This window comes from Neovison vison, chromosome 1, assembly GCF_020171115.1.
Source record: "Neovison vison isolate M4711 chromosome 1, ASM_NN_V1, whole genome shotgun sequence".
NCBI classification, from domain to species: domain Eukaryota; kingdom Metazoa; phylum Chordata; class Mammalia; order Carnivora; family Mustelidae; genus Neogale; species Neogale vison.
Genome location: NC_058091.1, coordinates 22,498,654 through 22,524,461, shown reverse-complemented (window position 1 = coordinate 22,524,461; position 25,808 = coordinate 22,498,654). Strand labels below are relative to the sequence as shown.

Sequence of the window (25,808 nt, the reverse complement as noted above, 5' to 3'; positions counted from 1 at the left end):
CAGGAACAAGACAGCAGGGTTAGAGAACCCACTCAGAGTGCTGCCAAAGACTGGACCATAGGTATTAGGAGAAGAAATCTGATTGACTCAGCTGTGATTGGTAATCTGGCCCTTGATGGACAAATCATGTGGCAGGGATGGGACCTGACAATCCCTTTTTTTTTTTCTTTTAAGATTTTATTTATTTGACAGACAGAGGTCGCAAGTAGGCAGACAGGCAGGCAGAGGTAGAGAGGAAAGGAAGCGGACTCCCTGCTGAGCGGAAAGCTCCACGCAGGGCTCGATGCGGGGCATTTGTTCTTTCTTTTCTTTTCTTTTCTTTTTTAAAGATTTTATTTATTCATTTGACAGATAAATGTAGCCAGGGAGGCAGGCAGAGAGAGAGGGGGAAGCAGGCTCCCTGCTGAGCAGAGAGCGGGGCATGATCCCAGGACCCAAAGACTTTAACCCACTGAGCCACCCAGGTGCCCCAAGGAATCTGGCAATCCTGACTTTATTTCCAGGAATAGTTGGACCAGGGCAACCACCCCGAGAAATGTCTGCTGCATTTAATCTTTGAAGCTTAGTTTCCTCATCAATAGAGTATGTGACTCTTCTTTTTTACATTTTGACTTAAAAATTTAAGCAGAAAGATTTGTTTGAGTAATAAGCTTAAAGTTTAAAGGACATACATAACTCAGGAAAAAAAAACCCATGAAATTACTGGCAACTAAATAGATCCTAGGAAATTAAAAAAAAAAAGCTGTAGCAGGTTTAATTAATGAGAAGAATAGCTAATGCCTATGGAACTTCTATGCCAGCTGCTGGTCTACATATATTATTTAATCCTCATAAAACCTTGAAGAAGGAGATCCTGTTACTACTATCACTACTGTTCACTATTATTCAGTGAAGAAAAGAATGAGGCAGAGAGAACAGTGCTATTGAGAGTGTGGTCTGGTACCTGGTGCCAGGCATAGGTAGTTTGTAACTGGATTGGGACAGATTACGTATAGAAACTGAGAATCAGTGATTAGAAACCTTTATGGCTCTATGTGGCAGAGTAATTGTATTCGTGATGTACCAAATAGTTTAGAACATTGGGTTTGTGGTTTGTGTGCCTTTGGATTTTTTGTTTTTGGCTTTTTTATTATGGAAATTTTGAAAAAATACAAAATAAACAGACTAACATAATAAACTCCCACATAACTATCACCAGCTCCAAAATTACCTTTCTTTTCTTTTCTTAAGATTTATTTATTTTTGAGAGAGGAAGATCACACACTGCAGAGGAAAGGGGCAGAGGGAGAGGGTGAGTCCTAAGCAGAGTCCATGTTAGGTGCAGAGTCTGATGTGGGGCTTGATCTCACAACCCTGATGTCACCACCTGGGCTGAAACCCAGAGTTGGACACTCAACCCAACTGTGCCACCCAGACACCCACAAAATTAACCTTATTAGCTATAAATCATTCCACTCCTCACCCATCATTTATTTTATAAGGTTCTTTTTCTTTAAAGATTAGGTAAATTGAAAGGCACAAATCTAAACTATAGACTATGGAAAGAAAGTATACGTGTATATTAACCACGTCCCTGTCCTGCCCCAGAAAGTTGCCTTGTGTCCCTATCCAGTCACTTGCTCCCTTTTCTTCACTGGCAACTAATATTCTAGGTTAAATATGCCTATTGAAAAACTTTCCAATTTTGAGTCTAGCTTTTTTTTTTTTTTTGCTCAGCATGTCTTTGAAGTTCATATTGTATCAGTAGTTGGTTCCTTTTTATTATCGAGTAGTAGATTCCATACATATCCACAGGTGGTTTATCCATTTTCCCTATTGATTTAGACTGTTTCCACATTTAGGCTGTTGTCAGGCCAGTGTGGAAAGTCTTGAACAAGTATGTTTGTGGTTGTACGTTTTCATTTCTTTTGGTAAATACCTAAGAATGAAATTGCTAGTCACAGAGGTGATGTTAGGTGGTTACAACAGCAGGGTATGAAAATCTCCATTGCTCCATATCCTTGTCAGCATTTGGTGGTGTTAGTTTTTTGAGATTCAGTTATTTTTGTGCCTGTATAGTGGTATCTCATTATGGTTTTGATTTGCATTCCCTGAATGACTGATGGTATTGAGCATCTTTTCACGTGCTTTTTGGCAATTTTTATATCTTCCTTTGTGAAATGTCAAAGACTTTTGCCCACTTAAAAATAATGGGGCTATTTGTCTTTTCATTTTTTATTTTTAGTTTTGTATATAATCTGGATTTAAGTCCTTTGTGATATATGTTTGTGATTATTTTCTTTCAGTCAGTGGCTTGGCTACTTCATTTTCTTAATTTTTTTTTCAGCATTGCTGACATATAACTAACAAAATTGTAAGATATTTTAAGTATACAATGTGGTGAGCTGATATATGTACACACTGTGTTAATGATCTTTTGATGAGCTAAAGCTTTTAATTTCAACTAAGTTTAATTTATCAAGTTTTTCTTTTGTGTTTATTGTTTTCTGTGTCCTAAGAAATCTTTACCTACTCCTAGAGCACAAAGATATTTTCCTATGGTTTCTTTGAAAGATTTATACTTTCAACTTTTACGTTTAGGGGTGTGTTTCATATTAAAATAATTTTGTATGTGGTTGTATTACTTATCTATTGTGGTGTAACAAATTACTCCAAAACTTAGTGGCTTTAGACAACAATAAATATTTAATATTTCACACAGTTTCTGTAGGTCAGGAATCTGGGGGTGACTTAGCTAAGTGATTTGGGCTCAGGGTCTCATGAAGTTGCAGTTAAGATGTCATCCAGGCTACGGTCATCTGAAGGCTTGACTGGGCTCGAGGATTTGTTTCCAGATAGCTCACTTCATGTGCTTGGCAGGTTGAGCTGGTTGTTGATTAGGGGCTTCAGTTTCTCACCTCGTGGACATTTCCACAGGACTACCTTACTGTCTTTATGATGTGGTTACTGGATTTGCCCAGACAGGGTGTTCTAAGAGAAAGAAGGGTGATGCTACAATGTCTTTTTTGACTTAGCCTCAGGATTTGCACTCCATCATTTCCACAGTTTCTGTTGGTTATGCAGGTCAGTTCTGTTTAGTGGAAGAGGACTATGTAAGGGAATGAATACCAGGAAATGAGAATCATTAAGGATTCTTGGAGGCTGGCAACCACAGGGCTTGACATTCTGTGCATCAATTGTCCAGTCTCATTTGTTGAAAAGATCACTCTTTCTTTATTGAATTCCTGTGGTACTCTTGTTAAAGATTAGTTGGATAGGGGCGCCTGGGTGGCTCAGTGGGTTAAGCCTCTGTCTTCAGCTCAGGTCATGATCCCAGGGTCCTGGGATCGAGTCCCACATCAGGCTCTCTGCTCAGCAGGGAGCTTGCTTCCTTCTCTCCCTCTCTGCCTGCCTCTCTGTCTACTTGTGATCTCTCTCTGTCAAATAAATAAATAAAATCTTTAAAAAAAAAAGATTAGTTGGATAACTGTGAGTTGATTCTTAAACTCTCTATTTTGTCCAGTTGATCAGTTTCTTTTTCTTTATGGCATTACTACCTTGTTTTCATTATTATAGCTTGATAGTAATAGGAAGTCAGGAAGTATAAGTTTTCCAAATTTATTCTTGAAATCAGGAAGTTTAAGTTTTCCAAATTTATTCTTTTCCAAAGTTGTTTTGGCTACTCTAGGTCTTATGGATTTACATATGAATTTTACAGTCAGCTTTTCCATTTCTAATAAGCCTATTGGGATTGTGATTTGGGTTTCATTGAATTTATAGATCCATTTGGGGAGAACGGAATCTTAGTAACATTGAATCTTTTTTTTAATGATAAGATTATTATCTTAATTGAAATATTTCTTTTTTTAAAGATTTTATTTATTTACTTGACAGAGAGAAAGAGAGATCACAAGTAGGCAGAGAGGCAGGCAGAGAGAGAGGGGGAAGCAGGCTCCCTGCTAAGCAGAGAGCCTGATGCAGGACTTGATCCTAGGACTCTGAGATCATGATCTGAGCTGAAGGCAGAGGCTTAATCCACTAAGTCACCCAGGTGCCCCAATTGAAACATTTCTGTAAATTAAAATTATTTATTTAAAATGAGGATTTGTTAATATTTGAATTATTAAGATATTTCACATGTGTGTAATTCAGATTTATATAGAATGAAATTCCATGCACATGACCTACTACAAGAAGATTTTCTTCTTTTAATCTTTACTTCATACATAGGGGACTTCTTTTCATAAAGAAATTTAAGCAAGCTAACAAGATGAAACCAAAAACCTCTATTGTAATAGTAATAGTAGTGGAGAAAATAACAGGGAAAGAAACATAGAAACAGAGTATAGCAAACATTGATAAAGGAAAAAGAAAAATAAACTTACCTTTAGGTGATATTATACTAGAAAAACACTTAAACCATGTGTATAGAGAGCATTTTCTTTCAGTTAGTTTAGAACACATGGACTTTGCATGACAGATTAAATTGTTTAAAATGTTTGTAATTGCGATTATCTGAATTTATACATTTTAGGATCATATAATAGAGTCCTTTAACCTATGGTGTATCTATCCATTTTTTAGATATTTAGTTTCTCTTATCAATGTGTTGTAATATTCAGTGTAGAAATTTTACTACTCCTGAGTATTTTACAAGTTTTGATATTTATTGCAAATGGGGTTTTAAATTTGATTTAACAATTGCTTGTTACTAGTATACAGAAATTGAGTTAATTTTTATATATTGACTTTATATCCTGAAACTTTGCCAAAGTCATCATGTTGAGAAGCTGGAGCTGGTGTGTTGAATTAAGAATATGTGGATTATGACCTGTTGAATTGGGGGGCACAAGCCACTCACATGGGGTCAACAGATAGCTCACTCAGCATTGAACTTTCACTTTGAGAAGTGAAGTCCACAGGGTCATTTTGGTTGAAGGTACAGTTTCAGTACACCTGCACAAAGGAGGTAGAGTCTGGGTGGCAGGGTTGGGGATGGGGAGGGAATGATCTAGGGGAAGGGTAGTCCTTTGTCCTAGTCATAAGTGAGCAGGAGATAAGAGAGCAGGGTAGCAAATACCTATTACTTAAAAGGTAGCAGAAGCAGAAGCAGAAGTCACTCACTTTTTGTGTGCTTGATTCTTAAGTAGTTATTTTAAAAGGTTTGGGAAGAGCAAAGTGGGAAATGATGGTGGGACTCCTAAGCTCAGGTCCTAATCTAAACGTTCACACTCTGGGTGTGAACAGGGTCATCATACTGTAAAATACCTAGGCTTTGACACAAAATAGTTGTTTTTCTTATCACACTCACATATTAGTTCTAATAGTTTTTGTTGTTGTTGTCGTTTGTTTGTTTTTATAATTTCCTTAGCTTTTCCACATAAAAAATCATATCATTTAGGGAGAGGAACACTTCTTCCTTCCCAATCTGGTTGCCTTCTATTTTTTTCTTGCCTTCTGGCACTGGCTGGGATCTCTAGTACAAAGTTGAATAAAAGTGGCAAAAACATTTTCTTTTTTGTTCCTGATCTTATGGGGAAAACAGCCTCCCTAATAAATGTGATGTTAGATGTAGGTTTACAGAGATGCCCTTTATCAGATTGAGGAAGATACTTTTCTATTCCTAGTTTGCTGACGGTTTTTTAAAATCATGAATAGATACTGAATTTTGTTCCATGTTTTTTCTGCATCTGCATATGACATATCCTTTATTTTCTTAGTGTGGTGGTTTACATTAGTTCATTTACAAAGGTTAAAAGAACCTTGTATTTGGGGGCTATTTTCTACTCCGTCATGCTATGGTATTATTTTCGTATTTTGCTAGATTCTACTTACTGATATTTTGCTAAGGATTTTTATGTTCAGGATATTAGTCTATCATTTTCTTTAAGATCTTTGTCTGATTTTGGTAGAGGTAACTTGGGTCTCATAAAATAAGTTAAGAAGTGTTCCTTCTTTTATTTTCTGAAAGTGGTTGTGTAAGATTGATGTTATTTCTTTGTTTAAATGTTTGGTAGAATTTACTACTGAAAGTGCTTGGGGTTGCTTTGTGGGACAAAGTTTGATCATCAATTTCTATAGCAGCTATAGGGCTGAGATCTATAGTGGGTCTTGAATCACATTTTTTCTTAGTGGGGAAGGGGTAGAGAGAGCGGGAGAGAGAGAATCTTAAGCCGACTCCATACCCTATGCAGGGTACAGTCTCACAACCCTGAGATAATGACCTGAGCCAAAATCAAGAGTCAGTCTCTTAACTGACTGAGCCACCCACGTGCCCCTGGAATCCCATTTGATAAATTATATTTTTCAAGAAATTTGTCTAATTCATCTTAGTTGTTCAATTTATTGGCATTAAGTTGTTCACAATCTCTCTTTTTTTAAAAGATTTTATTTATTTATTTGACAGAGAGAAATCACAAGTAGACGGAGAGGCAGGCAGAGAGAGAAAGAGAGGGAGCAGGCTCCCTGCTGAGCAGAGAGCCCGATGCGGGACTCGATCCCAGGACCCTGAGATCATGACCTGAGCCGAAGGTAGCGGCTTAACCCACTGAGCCACCCAGGCGTCCTGTTCACAATCTCTTATTAAGCTTTTTAATTTAATTCAATTTTTTCAAAAGATTTTATTTATTTATTTGACAGAGAGAGAGTGAGAGGGCATGTGAGCATGAGCAGAGGTAGGGGCAGGGGGAGAGGGAGAAGTGACTTCCCGAGGAGGAAGGAGATCGACGTGGGGCTCAATCTCGATCGACGTGGGGCTCAATCTCAGGACCCTGAGTTCCTGACCTGAGCCAAATGCAGATGCTTAACTGACTGAGACACCCAGGTGCACCTCGTATTAAACTTTTGATGTATCTAGGATTTGTATTAAAACTTCCCCTTTTTTCCTATTATTGGTATTTTGTGTTCTCTCTCATTTTTTATTGAAACATTTTGCTAGGCATTTATCAATTTTACTATTTTGAAAGAAGAATCTTTTGGCTTGGTTAATTTTCTCTATTGTTGTTTTTTATTTAATCAGTTTCTGTTCTTAGGCTTAATCCTCTTCCAGATTTTGGATTAATTAGTTGGTCTTTTTCTAACTTTATAAAGTAGAAATTTAGGTCATTGAGATTTTATCTTTTTTAATAGAAAGCATTTAAAACGATAAATGTAAAAAAGAGTCAAAAGCCTATGAAAATATCAGTAGTCTGGGGCACCTGGGTGGCTCAGTGGGTTAAAGCCTCTGCCTTCGGCTCAGGTCATCATCCCAGGGTCCTGGGATCAAGCCCTGCATCAAGCTCTCTGCTCAGCAGGCAGTCTGCTTCCTCCTCTCTCTCTGCCTACTTGTGATCTCTGTCTCTGTCAAATAAATAAATAAAATCTTTAAAAAAGAAAATATCAGTAGCCTGACAACAAATAAAGCTGTATATTGCTATATACAAAAAGTTTTGTAAATCGTTCTGAAAAATAAAACACCCACCAAAAAAAGGACAAGGACGTGAATAGGTAATCTGACAAAAAAGAAGTGTGAATATAAAAGCTAATTCAACTTGCTAATAATTAAAGCAATAAAATGAAAATAGATTCCCATTTTCACCTGTCAGAATGGCAGAGATGAGAGAGATTGACAAAAGTCATTGTTGGCAAGTGTATGAGTCAGATAAGGGCGTTCTTATTTTGGTTGATGGATATTAATTGGTTATGAAAGGATTAGGAGAACAAAAGAGACAGTGGACAAGATGGGCTGCCTCTTGTCCTGAGCCTTCATTTTGAAGGTTAACTGGGCAGAACTGCTCTGAGGTGACGCTCATTGTTACTTTTGTTTGTAGGTGGGTTTTAAGGTCTCTGGAGAAGAAGGGGGGTGGGTTGGTAGATAACATGCAGGAGTTGTAGTTCTGGCTTTGTGAAGGGTCTGCTTCCTCCCCAAACTTCCCTGTTCTCTATGGCGCCCTGACCTTCATGTTGCCCTTCGGCTCCTGTGATGATGCCCTTGCCCTTGTCTGTCCTGTGACCTGGGCTTACAGGTAAACTGAGGTCAGATGCAGTCCTACTCCTCATACAGTCTAGTGCCACTAGGACTTGCCAATAGTGGGTTTAGCAGCCTGAAGGTACGCTGGATGAAAGTGCAGTTTACCTTAGATGAGTTCCAATTTGCAGTCCTTGCTTAATATAGAATGCCCTACAGGTCTTACCATTGCAGTGAGTGAGCATTTTCTTTTCTTTCTTTCTTTCTTTCTTTTTTTTTTTTTTAAATATTTTATTTATTTATTTGAGACAGAGAGCATGAGAGAGAGAGCACAAGCAGGGGGAGTGGGAGAGGGAGAAGCAGGCTCCCCACTGAGCAGGAAGCCTGATGCGGGGCTCAATCCCAGGACCCTGGGATCATGACCTGAGCCAGAGGCAGCCGCTTAGCCAACTGAGCTACCCAGGCACCCCAGTGATCATTTTCTAACAAATTAACATGTAGTGGTTGAGTTTAAAATTGGTAGCTGAACAGAGCTGTGGTGGATTTTTGTATCTGCATGTGTAGGGGTGAAGTGGTTGGGATGATCTTTACCCTTGCTAGTTCAAAATTGTTAGTATGTGTGTATGTATGTTTGTTTATTTAATTCCTGCCTTGTTCAAAAGGATTCAAGGACGCTTCTCCTTCCTCTCCATCCTATCATACTAAATAGAGTAAAATAAGTAAGAACCACATCATGAAGAATACAGGCTTCATTAGCCCGAATGTTAGCCTCGGTTTGTGTAATGAGGGAACAGGAGAGAACAGTATGAGACACAGTTGGCTAAGGGATTGGAGCAGGAAATCAAAGGATATAGAACAGGAGAGAGAAGCTGAGTGATTATAGCTGATTTAGAAGGTGGGGTTGAAGGTGACCAAGTTTCCACTTATTTCTACGGGGATCTGAAGTTTCTCCATCAGTTAAACCCTGAAGCTATAAAGAGTGAATCTGGGGGCGCTTGGGTGGCTCAGTGGGTTAAGCCTCTGCCTTCTGCTCAGATCATGATCCCAGTGGGCTCTCTGCTCAGCAGGGAGCCTGCTTCTGCCTCTCTCTCTGCCTGCCTCTCTGCCTACTTGTGATCTCTCTCTGAATCAAATAAATAAATAAAAATATATATATATATTTTTAAGAGTGAATCTGGAGACATCCTTTTTGACCTTCAGAGGCTCATTTCTTTTCGAGCTGCCTTACTGATTGTGGGATTGCTGGAATAGGCAAAGAGGCAGGCCCATAATACTGTTAGATTGTGCGAGGTAACTTCATGGTGATCTTTAAAACATGAAATCTTTATTCTGAAAGTTCAAGTGAAGTTTAACATTAATTGAAGCTGTCAGGCAACCTTAAAATTTCCTCTCTTTGAAGAAAGCTGATTTTCTTCCCTCAGATGAAAAGTGAGTGATTAATTAGCCTGTCATTATAAAAGGAGATAATAATGTTAATAGATACTGAACTTCCTGTTAAATGGATTACCTATTATATTCCATTTGCAGCTCATGTATATATTTTAGAAACACATTCATCTTCATACTAAGTCACCACTGTTAAAGCTACATGTTGAAACGTTAAGCTTTTTCTTGAAAAGTGATACTTCACTTTCCAGAAGAGGGCCAGCTCAGATCATCTTCCATAATGGGCATTTAATGGTCATTTAAATATGGTTTTCTTGGGGTATCTTACTTCTTCACCCCCATTTCTGCCAACCCCCACTCCCCCAGCATATGTACAAACACACACACACACAAGCGTTTTCCCCAGCAGGTGTTGGGTCGTAGGTACTGGCCCGTGTATGTGCCTCAGGCAGTCCAGCTGGGATGGACTCATTTCCCCAGATCCTGTGTCTTCGTCTTCCGTGATGTGTGGCCTCATTTTGGTGGTGTTCCTCCTCCAGTTGCTTCGTGGGAAAGGGTTTCATGGGCAGTACTTTTTTTGAGCCTGTACATTCCGAAAATGTTTTTATCCCAGCCTCACATTTGATGAACAGATTTAATGTTGAATGAAAGATCGAAATGCATTTTCTCTTAGAATTTTGAAGGCGTGATGTTCCTGTCTTCTGGTGTTGCTGTTAAGAATTTATAATATTATTCCGTTCTTGATCCTGGATCTTTGGTTTGAAGCCTGTTCTTTTTTTTTTTTTTTTTCTTTAAGAGCTTGAATTACCTTCTTTTTATCTTCAATTTTCTGAAATTTTACACTCCCACTACCAGAGATAAGAGATGCCACAAATTTCCATGCCTTTTGGGAGTTCTGTAGTGTAAATTGGATTCTTTCTTGACTTCTCCACTATCTGCTTAGGGTTCAGCTTTCTTGGGCATGCTTTTAAGTCTCAAATGACTTTTTTTAATTTTTGTGGTTGCTATCTCCATTCTTCTCTTTGCCTTTGGGGTTTATGTAAAAAAAAAAAAAGTGAACATAAAAAAACTTACTATAGTTTTTAGTAAAGTGTTTGGAAGGAACAGAGGTATTCACTTCTTCGTCTTTATCCAGAAGACTATTCATTTGCTTTTTGAACGGCTTATATGCATCATTTGCATATAAGACCCAGTTCTCATTACATCAAGTGCCCTCCTTAATGCCCATCACCCAGTTACCCTATCCTCCCCTCGCACCTCCAAAAGCCTTCAGTTTGTTTCCCAGAGTTCAGAGTCTCTTATGGTTTGCTTCCCTCTCTGTTTTTATCTTATTTTATTTTTCCTTCCCTTCCCCTACATTCATCTGTTTTGTTTCTTAAATTCCACATTTGAGTGAAATCATGTATTTGTCTTTCTCCGCTGACTTTTTTCACTTAGCGTAATACCCTCTAGCTCCGTCCATGTTGTGCAGATGTTTGATGGCTGAGTAGTAGTCCATCTTGATCCATTTATCTGTCAGTGGACATCTGGGCTGTCCCCATATTTTTGCTATTCTTTGTGGACATGGGGGCTGTAAACATTGGAGTGCATGTGCCCCTTTGAATCACTATGTTTGTGATGTTTGTACCCTTTGTATGTTTGTACCCTTTGTGATGTTTGTATGTTTGTACCCTTTGGATAAATACTTAGTAGTGCAATTGCTGGATCGTAGGGTAGTTCTATTTTTTTTTTTTAAAGATTTTATTTATTTATTTGACAGACGGAGATCACAAGTAGGCAGAGCAGCAGGCAGAGAGAGAGGAGGAAGCAGGCTCCCTGCTGAGCAGAGAGCCCGATGTGAGACTCGATCCCAGAACTCTGGGATCATGACCTGAACCGAAGGCAGAGGCTTTAACCCACTGAGCCACCCAGGCGCCCCTATTTTTAACTTTCTGAAGACCCTCCATACTGTTTTCCAGAGCGGCTGCCCAGTCTCAGCAGCATTTGATGTGGATGTGATGGCTTCCTCCTTTCCCAGATGGTCTCCTCCCTTTGCCTTGATGATTCCATGCTGCTCTGGGGTTTTTTTCCAAAAACGCTGGCCGTTTTTCTCAGTCTTCCAACCTGGTTCCTTATCTATATCCAGCCTCTGAATAATTTTATATAGAGTGCTTCAAGCTAGTGTTTTGGGGGCTCTGTCTCTATCTTCACTCTCCATACTAGGTTTAATCCAGTCCCGTGAGTTTGAAGGCCATGTATGGGCTGTTGACACACCCTAAGATCTGTCCTCTGAGCTCCAGACTCAGAAGTTCTCACTTGACCTCATTGGGCATGTTACAGCAGAACTCTTTGGTTTCCCTTCCAACCTGCCTCCCTACATTCCTTCCCTAAATCAGTAAGTGGCACCAGCAGGCTCAAACCAAAGTAAGTGGATTGACGACCCGCTTAGAAAAATGGGTGTAAAAGTTGGTGGCCAACTGTCCACCAGAGGGCAGTGCAGGCAAGTGAGACTATCCACAACAGCAGGCCAAGCAGGAGCTGTGGTTTTCTTTCCCACCTAACTGGCTCCACATGAGGTCGCTTTTTCTGCACAAAACAGTTTTAGGATTCTTAGACCACTTCAGGAGAAAATGTGGATAGTTACATTTGCTTCCTTTTTCTTTTTCCCCACTCAGATCCGTTAGTAAATTCTGTGGATTTTAGCTGTTTGTTCCTCCTCTTCATGGAGTCTTTGAGAGAGTCTGGCTGGATATGTTCAGTATCTGCCCTCCCATGGGGGTGGTCTGAAGGCCCATAGATCATTGGCCCACTAGTACTCAGGAATCACAACTTTTTATCACAGGCTGCCAAAGCAGAGTCCTAATGCAATTTCTCTTTCAATTTCCTTGGATCTATTAAAATTCTAGGAACTTCGTTCAGGGATTTTGCCTTCCTTAACGCTGTGATGTTCTTCCTTACTGAGAGATCAACTTACCCAAAGAAGATGGGTAAACCCTGTAGAAAGTTACCCAGCAAATTAAATAGGTGGCATTCTTTACCTAATATTTACTCCATGCCTATGGAACCAAGGTACCAACCAGAGGTCAGAGAGTTAGTCCCAGCCTCTCCAGTGCATAAAATTAAGTGAAGGGGCCAGACATCCTAAATAAATTCAGGTAAGGTCTTCAGAAGTCAGTGCTGTACATAAAAATGAAAGTGTTGGGAGGGAGTAGGCGATGAGAGAAGATGGTTGCAGGTGGAGACGGTAGGTATCACTTGTCTTGTCTTGGTGCTGTACATGGAGTCCTTATGAGAGGTCCTTCAAGGCCAGACTCAGCATCAGGACACAAGCCTCTGGATCACTTGCTCCAAGCCTCCCCAGATGTGTTAAGTGAGTGTCCTTCCCGTGTTGTCATCACCCAGTTCACGACATGCCACTCACGGTTGTTACTTTACATGCTCTTCTCTGCTGAGGACAAGGACTGACTGCTAATAAGATTTGTGCATTCTCTCATTCTGGCTCCATTCTGGTCTGTACGTGTTTTTCTTTCTCTAAAGTACTCTTCTTTTTTCCCCTCTGAGTTTGTATCTCTTTCTAAATTCAGTGGCAGAGACTCACTGACATTTTAAAAAGTGAAGGTGAGAAAAGGAACTAACAGCCATCAAATGCCTTCTTTGTGTTGAACACTCGTCACTGTATTAGCTGTTTCATGAGCATTTTCTCGCTTCATCTTGTTCCTCGAACAAACACGCCAAGCTTCTTCCCCTTCAGGTCCTTGTGCTTTCTGTTTCCTCTCGTGGGGACTGTTTTCCTCAAGTCCTCAAGATGGTGGCTCCCTTTTTTGCTAACAAACGTGTATAGCTGGGGTGCCTGGGTGGCTCAGTGGGTTAAGCCTCTGCTTTCAGCTCAGGTCCTGGTCTCAGGGTCTGGGGATCAAGCCCCACACTGGGCTCTCTGCTTGGCGGGGAGCCTGCTTCCCCCTATCTCTCTGCCTACTTGTGATCTCTGTCTGTCAAATAAATAAATCTTTAAAAAAAACACAAAGAAACAAACATGTATAACTTACAAACCATCCTTCTGAAGTTCATTTTATTGGGTTGGTGACCACCAACCTCCTCTCAGTGGAGAGTGGGGTCCCAGTGGGGTCCCACGGGAATTAGCTGGAGCCGTGCCCTGAGTCTTCGACCTCCTGCCTCTCATTGTTCCTGTCCTTCTGGCTGCTCCCCCAGTGCATCAAGTCCCGGTCACTGGGTATCTTAAGTTAGTTTACTAATTTTATTAAAATTGCTGTATTTTTATCTCATTATAACTGGTAGTGTCCTTCAAACTGTACCCCTCCTAGAAGATCAGGGATTCCATTTTTTTTTCCTAGCTTTCCTCTTAAGATTGGGCTAATCATCTTTTAATTGAATTTGTGTTTAATAATTACAGGCACCATTCCTCCTGACCTCCTCCCCACCGCCAGGCCTTAGCAGGGGTAGTGCAGGGGCTGGAGTATATGCCCCCAGAACCAGTCATCTTTTAACACATAATTTAGTTCTGTTTAGCCTGGAAGTCTAGGTCAGAACTTTGTAAATGGATTTATACTTAATAATAAAAAATTCCACCTATTTCTGCCAATCTAGTATTACTATAATCAAGTACTCATCTTCTTCTTTTTTTTTTTTTTTGAAAGATTTTTATTTATTTATTCGACAGAGAGAGAGATCACAAGTAGGCAGAGAGGCAGGCAGAGAAAGAGGGGGAAGCAGGCGCCCCACCGAGGAGAGAGCCTAATGCGGGGCTCGATCCCAGAATCCCGAGATCATGACCCAAGCGGAAGGCATAGGCTTTAACCCACTGAGCCACCCAGGGGCCCCAGTCATCTTCTGATATACACCAAGATCTTACTTTTAAAAATCTTTCCCATCCTTTAAGGCTCAATTCAAGTCCAGACTTCTCTGACATTTTCTGTACCTCTACCACTGCATGTTAATCTTTCTTACTCTGAAATCCCATGGTTTGCATACTTCAGTTTGGCCATTAATCTAGAGAATCTTATTTGTTACTTATTTTGTGTATCTAAATATTAACTGACCAATGAGATGGTAAAATGCCAGTTGATTGGAGCAATGTTTTCCTCAATTTTGCTATGTTGAAAAAGCGCCACTTTTAAAGACATTTTTAGAGGAGAATATCTTTATGTATTTTTCCTAATGCATTTCACTTATTTTCTTAGAAGTTACTCGCCATCTTTAAGTTTTCTTAAAACATTTTCTTTAAATTTAAGATGATTATTTTTTAATATTTTAATTATTAATTTTATTCTTAGTGTTTATTTAAGAAGACTGATGTGCTCAGGTATAATGTACCAAGGAAGTATTCAGAATAGAAAGAATATTAATTATTTCCTGTAGCTTATTTTTAAAAAATGATTTGGGAAACTATACTCATTTAAATTTTTTATAGGACTTTGTAGTTTTTTATAGTTGCTATATTAAATTAATTTTCCATGTTTTATAAAAAATTTATAAAGATTTATTTGATAAAATTTTAATATTTCCATAGCTATAATTGTCTAAGCATTCCTAATTGTATGTTGAGCTTTCTAATTCTTACTAGAGCTGCTTCTTCCTGGCAAAGTTTAAACATCAGTCTCCAATCAGTTAGGTTGATCTGTATGTAATTTAATTAAGTTAACCTGACCTGGTTATTGGGTACATTTCAAATACCAGACTGATATTTATCATGACATCACTAAGAATATTTCAGTTTTAAAATTGACCTTTTACAATCAGCCTTTCTTTAATCTGCCAGTTATGTTTAACAGAAATACTTCTTTTCAAAAGTAACCTGACTTTATTACAGTATTTAATTTCTAAAACCAAAGTGGTTATAAAATGTGTATAAGGAACAATGCCTTAAAAAACTAATGACATTTCTTTCCACTTATAGAGATACTTCCTAGTTGGGAGCAATCATGCAGAAACAAAATACCGTGTTTTGAAGATTGATAGAACAGAACCGAAAGATTTGGTCGTAATTGATGATAGGGTGAGTATCTTGCAAACCTGAAGACAAACAGTAACTTTTGTACCTGTTAAAGGTACAAACAGCTTTTACTGATATATTTATTTTCCTTTTTTAATCAGGCATCTGACAATTATTTTTCATGGTGGCTAGAATTTAAATCTACAATCTGGTGTCTAGGAATTATTGATGTTACAAAGTATGCTGGAATTACACTTTGTCCTTCATTGTGATTTGTTTTACAAAGCAAACTCTTTGGATGAGGTAGTGAATATATTTTCTTGAAGAAGTGGTATTTTCAGGACTTAATCTCACTCAGTATTGCATGTACTGAAGAGATTATGTATTACTGTGCTTTAATATGAAGCTACTTGCAGTCAGGGCGGACTTTTGTGCTGCAGACTTTTTATTATGCTGCTAAAAATCACCTCCGGGTGATCTTCTGGTGACTTGCTGTGCATGAGAGAAATGTGAGGCTGTTCTTATCCAGTTGTTGTATTAGCCAGAGCAGGAATACAGACTTAATTCAGGTAACACAAAAACATGAGACTGTTAGTCAAAAGTGAAATATAGCATGATGGTATTGAACAATTTTAACTCTTCCAAATGAGAGAACCTGACTTACCTTCTGTCTGGGAATATCTGGGTTTCTCAGATACGTGGGGAGCTACAGTTTGCAATGCATTTTCACTAAGTTCTTTGCAAAGCTCTTTTCTATGTTATTATAATTTTGGATAGATTGTATATTGTGATATCTAGCCCTCTTGGGGATTGTTCTTCATTCTTCCCCTATTATGGGAGTTTTTATTAATATAATGTATTGATTCTTGGTTTTACTTGGGGATGGGAACAGTTGATAGGGATTTCTTTGAGAATCTGAGAATCTGTGGGCCTCATAAAAATACCTATTTGTATGCACATTCAAAACTTTGCACACAGCTCTAAGAAGTTCACAGATTTCTTGAAATTTGCTTATGATCTTTAATGTATGGTTCAGAAAATAAGTTTTGTGGTTTTTTTTTTTTTAAGAATTTTATTTATTTCTTAGTGAGTGAGCGAGAGAGAGTGTGAGCAAACGGGGAGGGACTGAAGGGGAGGAAGAAAGAATGTAAAGCAGATTCTGCGCTAAGCACAGAACCCAACACAGGGTTCGATCCCATGACCCCTGTAAGATCATGACCTGAGCCAAAACCAAGAATTGGATGCCTAATAGACTGCTCCACCCAGGTGCCCCAGAAGGTGAGGTTTTGACAAAATTTTTTGGTATAGTGACATATGATCCGGTAACCACCCATAATTGCTATTATTAAAGAATTTATTGGCTTTTAACATTACAGCTTAGTTGTGCACTATTATGTACTTTTCTGTGAAATAGCTAGTGATTCTTATAGACAATAAATTATCTAAAGAATAAGCACAATCTTACAAATTAAATTTGCTTGTTTTTAGCATGTATATACTCAACAAGAAGTGAGAGAACTTCTTGGCCGCTTGGATCTAGGAAATAGAACAAAGATGGGACAGAAAGGCTCCTCTGGGTTATTTCGAGCTGTTTCAGCATTTGGTGTTGTAGGTAAGAAATGTACTTCCTTCTTACTACCTCTTTTTTATTTTTCCTAAATAGACTGCTTAATGTGGTTTTATAATTATAACCCATCATCTGTGCCTTTGGTTGTTTAAAATTTCATTATCCATCAGTCAGATGTCAAATAGCCTTTTTTTAAAAAAAGATTTTATTTATTTATTTGACAGACAGAGATCACAGGTAGGAAGAGAGAGGAGGACACAGGCTCCCTGCTGAGCAGAGAGCCCGATGTGGGACTCGATCCCAGGACCCTGGGATCATGACCTGAGCCAAAGGCAGAGGCTTTAACCCACTGAGCCACCCAGGCGCCCTCAAAGAGCCTTTATATAGCATCTGGTATGTGCTGCTCGGTTTCATATAGGATATGAATAAGTATAAAAGTGGTTTTGGCCTTTAAGAAGTCTGTTGTCTAGCTTGGTGAGGAATGAAAAAGTTAAAAATTAGCTCAGACTATGAACATCTGCTTCACAGTCCAGACTTGATGTTGATCATTTTAGATACAGTTCTGCTTTTGTTTGAACCTCTCCATTTGAATTTTACTTAAATTCCTTCCTTCCCCCAAATCTGATAATGACGCCTTTACTTCATTTATTCACAACCAAAGTCAAACGTGGTTTTGGCTTTTAAGGATTCTGCTGTCTAGCTTTGGGACAACAGTGAGATGCCCTATAGTTCTGGTGTGGACATCATCTTTCTTTGTGGTGAGTCAATGCACCTGTCTTTTCTGTACTGTGGATCTGTCCCTGGGAGTCTTAGGCTGACAACACTAGGATGAGGGACAAAAACGAATATGCTCGAGGTAACTCCAAGATGATGGTTAAAAGCCAAGCTATGTAGTGAAAATTAAATGAGAGCGGAGATTATGTAAGAGGTAGGTGACTTGGACCAGGAGTGTCTAGGAAAGATGTCCTGGGCAAAATGAGACTCCAATTGGAACTGAAAGAGGAATAAAATTTGGATGGATGTGGGGAAGAGGTCAGAGAACCCCAGTAGGGATGATGGCAGAGGCATAGGTGTGAAGACGTCCGTGGGTCCTGGAATGTTGGCATGGAGTTGGGTGAGGCCAGATCGTATGGGGCCTTGTCAGTCAAGCAGAGGGCAGTTCTGTCTCTGCTTCTCTGTTGCCAGAGCCTGATTTTGAGTCTGAGTTTTGTTTTTTTTTTTTTTAAACATTTAACAACATTATCTTTGTGTTTTTTTAAACCTGCTAGACTGTATGCAATGTTGACTGATTGGTAGCTATATATGTTAACAAAATTAATATGGACTCAACTATGCCATATAATTTCAAAGTCTTGCATTTTTCTGATTAGCACTATCTATTCCGTGACTCTACATTTGTTAAATCTTTGGTTCCGTTCTGCTGTATTTGAAGTTTCTCTCAGTGCGCTGTCACAGCTCTTCATATGTGAGCCCTTCAGGTCTGTTTTGTGTCTAGGGAAGGTCAAGAATGGTAGGTGGGTTTAGTTTCCTCTTAGGACTGGCCCCTTTTCTACACTTTCTGCTTAGTCTTGTCAAGTATGTTGAAGTTACGTATTCAACAGATGTGTGCTTGTAGATGGAAGTCAAGTGAGTTCATGTGTTCAAATTCCATAAATTCTGTAAGTGTTAAGTTCCACATTAAGTGTTGCATATATTTTAAATTCAAAAAAACTGGAAATACAATGTGTCTTAAATACAGTAGGTTTAATTTCAGTATTAGTTACTTATTACATTGAAGTTATTTCTTTAAATGCTGATACTTGGGGGCACCTGGGTGGCTCAGTCAGTTAAGCTGCTGCCTTTGGCTCAGGTCATGATCCCAGAGTCCTGGGATTAAGTTCCACGTGGGGCTCCTTGCTCAGCAGAGAGCCTGCTTCTCCTTCTGCCTGCGCTGCCTGCTGTTCCCCCTGCTTGTGCTCTCTCTCTCCTTTTTCTCTCTGACAAATAAATAAATAAAATCTTTAAAAAATGCTGATACTTTATGATAACTTCTTTAAGTGGAAATTTCCTAAGGTGTATGCAGTATTGAATGCCTCATTAGCCAGGGTTTTTTCCTTAGTGATTAAGAGTAATGAAGTGAAGATCAGTTATTGAACTGTTTAAAAATAACTGCCCTTGGGTATTCTGGAGTTGTACTGGGCAGTTTGCCTTTACATTAAATGGCCTCTAGACCATGGTCCTGTTTTGTTTTTATGGTTCTTTAGTCATCCTTCATGGTTCTTGGCATAGTTCCTTCTAGCAGTAGTCTCTGCCTCATTTTAAATCTATGGATAACTAAACTTGTAATACCAGAAGCTTGATTTGTATCAATGGATAATTAGGTTTGTAACTAGTCATTCATTGTATACACAAGTATTAGTAAACTTTGGGTGAGAGCTAAAGGTGTCTTATTTCTCTGACGTTCTCTGACATTTCTCTGACATTCTTAGCTGTTGTGGTAGCTATTTCTCTTATGGTTAGAGGCCTCTTAGGATTGAGACTGTCCTTGGATAATGAAGTCACTGGAAGACTGACCTACCAGTAAAGTGACACAATAACATAGGATTTATTATTTTTATGGAAATGTATTTTATGTATTCTTGTTCAGCCCTGTAAATAAAGCTTAGAATGAGTGAAGAGTAAATAGGGAGTTAATGAAAGTCTATGATTTGTCTAGTAACTACTGTCTTAGAAATAATGAGGCATGCCTATCTTTGAAAAATGTATAGTCTTGTTGTCAGAATAATGTGTATGAGATATGACTAGAGTGGTTGGTTGTCTTCTATCCTATGGCCAAATATTTTCTCAGTTAACTTTTTTCAGCTGCTTGATTTGTGAATAGTATTTTGTTGGAATGTTTTTAGATTGCTGTCATGCTTCATTTAGTTCACCATTGATGAGAATCGAGAATAGTGAGTCTTTCTTATCTGTAGTAATAGACCATATTTTTTCCATCATTGTGTCACAGACCAACACATGATCCTTCTGTACATAACTCGTCTGCAGCTTGGCCACATGTAACACATTACATGTTACAATTACAAGTTCAGTACTACCCAGACTAGTCTATGCCTGTTCAAGGCAAGTTCACTGGTCATGCACCTCGGATGTTGTAACCATCTCAAATTGCTCTAAAGTTTCTATATTCTTAGTTTCAGTTTATGTACTTGTCTTTTCATGGGTTTAGTACCCATGAAAAGCTTATGGAGCATTGCTATTATTGCTGGGCCCTAGACATGGGAAATTCATCTACCTTGTTCATTTCTGACCTGCTCCATTGTTATGTGATGGCCAGCAGGAGATTTGGGAAACCACTGAATAGGATTGTGAGCAACCCTCCCAAAGTTGTTTTATCTGGTCTTGGGATACATAGATGGAGTCAGTGGATGGTTACCTGCAGTCTTTTCCTTTTTTCCTTTTTTTTTTCTTTTTTTTTAGGCGCAGAAGGGGGTCTTGGGGCAGAGGGAGAGAGAGAGAGAGTCCTTATGTGGGGCTCAGTCTTACAACCCTAAGATCATGACCTGAGCTGAAATCAAGAGTTGGATGCTCAACTGACTGAGCCACTCAGATGCCCCTGGTTACTTGTAGTCCACTAGACTGAGCTCTGTAACCATGCCAGCCCCTTTTGGTACAAAGCTTCAGGTTTATGGCCTTTTTCTGCTTATGTCACCTGTCCGAGGATAGTCTTTTCAGTTGCTAGTATGTTCCAGGGGGGCAGTAGAATAAGTATCATTGTAGCAGTGATGGACTAAGTGATGGACTCCATTATTATTTAAAGCACAACCCTTAGAAATGGACTGCAGATCCAAGATAATAATGAAGGCAACAAAAACAGAGTGTGAGCCTCAAGTAAGTGAGGGAGCAGTAAATGTGGTATTAGAGTGTCACTTTGGTTCTAGAGAGCTCTGTTGTGCAAAGGTTCTATGCACCTTGTGGAGGTTTTTCATGTTTCTCTGCCAAAGTGCTATTCTTCCTGAAGGCTTTTAAGATAATGACTAGCTGGCATGGTGACCTCTGAAACAGGAATATTGCGTTCTTCACTGTTGGTGGGATCCTCTTCAGCCACCAGCACTCCCACTACAACCTCATACACTGTCGTTTTTTATATACTTTGCTTGGTGTCCATTTCAGATGAAACAGCCTTCTCTACTTGGAGAGAGAGAAATCATTTTTGCATGATGACTGTCATCTTGGCTTCTTGGAAGTACTCAGTGAAATTGGTCTGGGGTCAGAAGTACACAGAATGAAGATGAAAAAACTTGTTCTCATTTGAGTGTGTTAAAGTGATGAATGGGCTGACTCCTGAAGTTGTCTGTGCCATACTCAAGTCTTTTAATTGTTTTAATTGTTGGCTAGGTTGGATAGGAACCTTTTAAAAAAGGGAGCAACAATTCCCGTTGGTCATAAAAAGGAAGAAGAAAATAATTTCACTTATAATAAACTGAAGGCATTTGTGCTGGTAGAAGAGTCTCTTTTGTGCAATATATTTTCTTTCCTGTATTCAAATTATGAAGAGAAAAGTAGAATGGTATAAGTAGTCTTGAGCTAAAAACAAAATTAAAATTCAGTTGGAATGTAGGTTGGGAAATTACTGCAGAGATTTTTTTGTATAAGAAATAAGTATATTGTATCAACATGGACGGGACTGGAAGAAATTATGCTGAGTGAAATAAGTCAAGTAGAGAGAGTCAAATTATCATATGGTTTCACTTATTTGTGGGGCATAAGAAATATCATGGAGGACATGGGGAGATGAAGAGGAGAAGGGAGTTGAGGGAAATTGGTGGGGGAGATGAACCATTGAGAGACTATGGACTCTGAAAAACAATGAGGGTTGTGAAGGGGGTTGGGGGGTGGGAAGTTGGGCCAGCCTGGTGGTGGGTGTTGTGGAGGGCACGTATTGCATGGAGCACTGGGTGTGGTGCATAAACAATGAATTCTGGTACACTGAAAAGTAATTAGAAAAAAAAAAAACTAGGTAGTGGGTACAGGCAGGATCACTTCTTTTTTTTTTTTTTTTTTTTCCCCCAATTTATTTATTTTCAGAAAAACAGTATTCATTATTTTCAGGCAGGATCACTTCTTAATCCATGTACCTTTATGGTGTGGAAATATATGTAATAAAAATTAATATTAAAAAATCATTAAAAAAAGAAATAAGTATAACAAGAATAAAAGGAAAAACTCATTCATTTTGGAAATATTTATTATTCCATGATGAGACGTGGAAGGTTTTATGCTGCTTCCAAGGGCTTTACTTTTAGAAGTTTTATACTTCTAAAAGGGTAGCTTCTTTCTAACTTGCTTTTAATGAGATTGTCATCAGCTTTTTTACTCCCTATTCCTACGTCCTCTATCTTTAATCAGGGAATATTTTTGCTAGTCTCTAAGGCAAAGAAAGGAGTAAATGAACACTTTGTTGAAAGCAGTTTGTGCTTTGTGAATCTCTATAATGCAAGTATTTTTCACTATTTTAACAGCATCTTTCCTCAGTCTGGCTCATAAAATCCTTGAGGCAACTTTCTTTTATATGTTTTAGCTCATTTATGTTAATATAGTCAATTACTAATTTCCCTTTTCTTTTTTATCAGCTGAGAATTACAAGACACAGATAGTGGGTATTTGTCACTTGTAGAGCGAAAGTTCATAGCATCAAGATCCTGGCTCAGACTTTATAGAATGTAACATTCTAAGAGAGACCGAGAGAGAGTACATGTACACATGAGAGAGTTAGTTTTGAAAGATAGTCATGCTAGATATAAGATTCTTGATTGACAGGTTTTTTTTTTCTTTCAGTGCTTTGAATATGTTATCCCACAGCCTTGTGGCCTCCATTGTTTCTGGTAGGAAGTCAGCTATATGATTGTATCTGACTCATCCTATGAGTGAGCGCAGGTGAGGTCAATGCAGACCCAGTATTCTTGACCAGTTATGCTGGAGTAGAACCACCACTTTATGAGTAGGAGCTGGGAAGAAGAAAGAAGCCCCAGATCTCAGTGTGGCTTGCTTGGGAATAGAGTTCCAGTATCACAGAGCTGAACTGGATGAGATATTCTAGTGGCCTGCACCTTCTGAGCAGAAACTATGGCCTTATAATGAAAAGTGGGGAGAGAAGGGAAAGCACTATCTTCTTGGCTACTCCTGCCAGAAGTAGATATTCTGTCACACTGGACTGGGAGTGGGGTGTCAAAGAGAAGCAGGTTATGATTCAGATACCACACACTTGCTGTTGTTACCAAGGCTCAGTAGATTTTCTTGAATAAATATTTCTCCATTTACTATATGCTATTAGGACAGTTTCCAGAAACTTTCAAAGTTTTGTTTTATTTTTATAAATTTTACCAGTTATATTAGTTTCACTGGAGAGAAGGTCTACTGGGCTCCTCATGGTGACATTTTTTTTTAAAAGATTTTATTTATTTATATGACAGAGATCACAAGTAGTAGGCAGAGAGGCAGGCAGAGAGAGAGAGAGAGAGAGCGGGGGCAGGGAAGCAGGCTCGCCACAGAGCAGGGAGCCCAATGCACAGCTCAGTCCCAGGACCCTAGGATCATGACCTGAGCCAAAGGCAGAGGCTTTAACCCATTGAGCCACCCAGGCGCCCCTCATGTTGACATTTTGGAAATGACCCTACTCCTCAAAGGGAGTTAGTTTTTACTCCCAAAGCCAAAGTTCTGGGAGCCAGAAATCTGTTAACCAAGACTGTAGAGTAATTGGCATGTCGCGGAGAACTTAGTGCTTCTGAACATAACACATATGGTCTTTCTTTACCCACCAATGTACAACATGTGTTCTCCAATGATTTGACATAAAATATAACTTTATAACACTCCAACATTCATAAAAGGCTTAACTATCACAAATGATACTTGTGGAAGATTGCATGAAGGATATGCAATTTACTGGATATATTGGTTGCTAAAACCCTCCACTTTTCTGGGGTCTGGCACCACTTCTCCTTGCCCCATCTAAGTCACCTAGTTATTATATAAATGGCTTTCAGTGCATTATGATTCTATAGCTTGACAGCCATTGATTAGTCTAGGGCTAGGTCCACAACCCAAGTTAGGCCAGTCCAAGTCCTTCCCTAGGAATTCTGGAATTGGACTTGATTTAAAAAAATTGTTTTTCCCCAGTGAAGCTTTTGGATGTAAAGTCTAGAGCTATTAGCAGCTGTGTTTCTCAACACATCACCCAGAGAAGTGGAGGAGGCTAGTCTGTGAGGGAGGCTAGTCTATGGAGGGAGACAAGAATGGAGCACATGTGCAGAGATGCATCTTGACTGGGTGTTTTTCTGAGGCCCAATCCTGTTTTTGCCCTTTGCGTCATGGATCCTCTCAGTATCCTTAATGTAAATTTCTTTTTTAAAAAGCTGGCTCAAGTTGGGTTTTGCCACTAGTAATCAGGAGTCTATGTAGTTTGTTCTTCCTTTTAAGCAATATGTCCCAAAGTATGTTTCTCAGAACATTTATCCATTGGTTAATGATTTTTTTTTTAAAGATTTTATTTATTTATTTGTTAGAGAGAGAGCGCCCGAGCACAGGCAGACAGAGTGGTAGGCAGAGGCAGAGGGAGAAGCAGGCTCCCTGCCGAGCAAGGAACCCGATGTGGGACTCAATCCCAGAATGCTGGGATCATGACTTGAGCCGAAGGCAGGTGCTTAACCAACAGAGCCACCCAGGTGTCCCTAATTATTTCTCTTTTAAAAAAGAGGATGAGGGGCGCCTGGGTGGCTCAGTGGGTTAATGCCTTTGCCTTTGGTCAGGTCACGATCCCGGAGTCCTGGGATCGAGCCCCGCATTGGGCTCTCTGCTCAGCAGGGAGCCTGCTTCCCTTCCTCTCTCCCTGCCTGCCTCTCTGCCTACTTGTGATCTCTGTCTGTCAAATAAATAAATAAAATCTTAAAAAAAAAAAAAAAAAGAGGATGAGGCTCTGTGAGCAAACGAATCTAGGGAGGTGCTTAATTTTTATCCCTTGTCGAGGTTCACAGTGCATGTTAGCATAGGTCTGTAAGTTTCTGAGAACTTACTTGGTTTTCTGTTTGTTTGTTTTTTTAATTAACACATAATGTATTATTTGTTTCAGGGGTACAGGTCTGTGATTCATCAGTCTTACACAATTCACATTCTGTTTGTTTTATATACTTCTTGCTAGTATATATGTTGACTTATTTTACATATACATTACAATCTTAGCCATTTTTAAGTATACAGTACAGTAGTGTTAACTATATGTGCCTTGTGCAACAGATCTCTAGGACTATTTATCTTGTGAAATGAAACTCTATACCTATTAAATAACAACTCCCCTTAATCTTGTGTATATTTTTGCTTACAGCACCTCAATCCTATTTATAAAAGAATGAATGAAAAAAATTGTTTAGAACAGTATTTTTAAGTGAGATAAATGTCAGTACAGATATTTCTAGAGATTAATTATAGTATGACTGAAAATTTGTACAGCTATAAATCATAGAAGTAAAGTAGGAAATGTTTCAAAAATCTTTTACCTTCTAAATACATATCTAAAAGCATTACTAACTGTAGGAAACATTATCTTTGTCTCTCTTTTTCTGTAGGTTTTGTTAGGTTTTTAGAAGGCTATTATATTGTGTTAATAACTAAAAGGAGGAAGATGGCAGATATTGGTGGTCATGCGATATATAAAATTGAAGATACAAATATGATCTATATACCTAATGATTCTGTACGTATTACTCATCCTGATGAAGCTCGGTATGTAGTTAGTGGTGGTAACTACTGTTTACTACTTTTTTTTTTAATGTGGTAGACCAATTAGAGACAAAATATACTCAAAAGATTTTAGATATCATGTTAAAAATGCAAAATACTAGCTCAGAATCCTATAATTTTGTTCAAGGTCTATTATAAACCTTTATTATCATGGGTAATTTAGGTGAAAATCAACAAAAGCTGCTAAAGCCATTACGTGAGACGTATTCTTGAGGAACAGAATATTCACT

The 25,808-nt window shown here is 38.8% G+C and overlaps 1 protein-coding gene across 1 annotated transcript in view; it reads left to right on the top strand.

The window, feature by feature from the left end:
- The window catches only part of FIG4 (FIG4 phosphoinositide 5-phosphatase), a 133,182-nt gene that overhangs the window by 1,978 nt on the left and 105,396 nt on the right, over positions 1-25,808 (top strand). Inside the window, exons 2-4 of the mRNA XM_044244439.1 lie at positions 15,204-15,302; positions 16,728-16,851; positions 25,404-25,560. Coding sequence (XP_044100374.1) covers positions 15,204-15,302; positions 16,728-16,851; positions 25,404-25,560 — 380 coding nt within the window. The remainder of the gene's footprint in view (positions 1-15,203; positions 15,303-16,727; positions 16,852-25,403; positions 25,561-25,808) is intronic.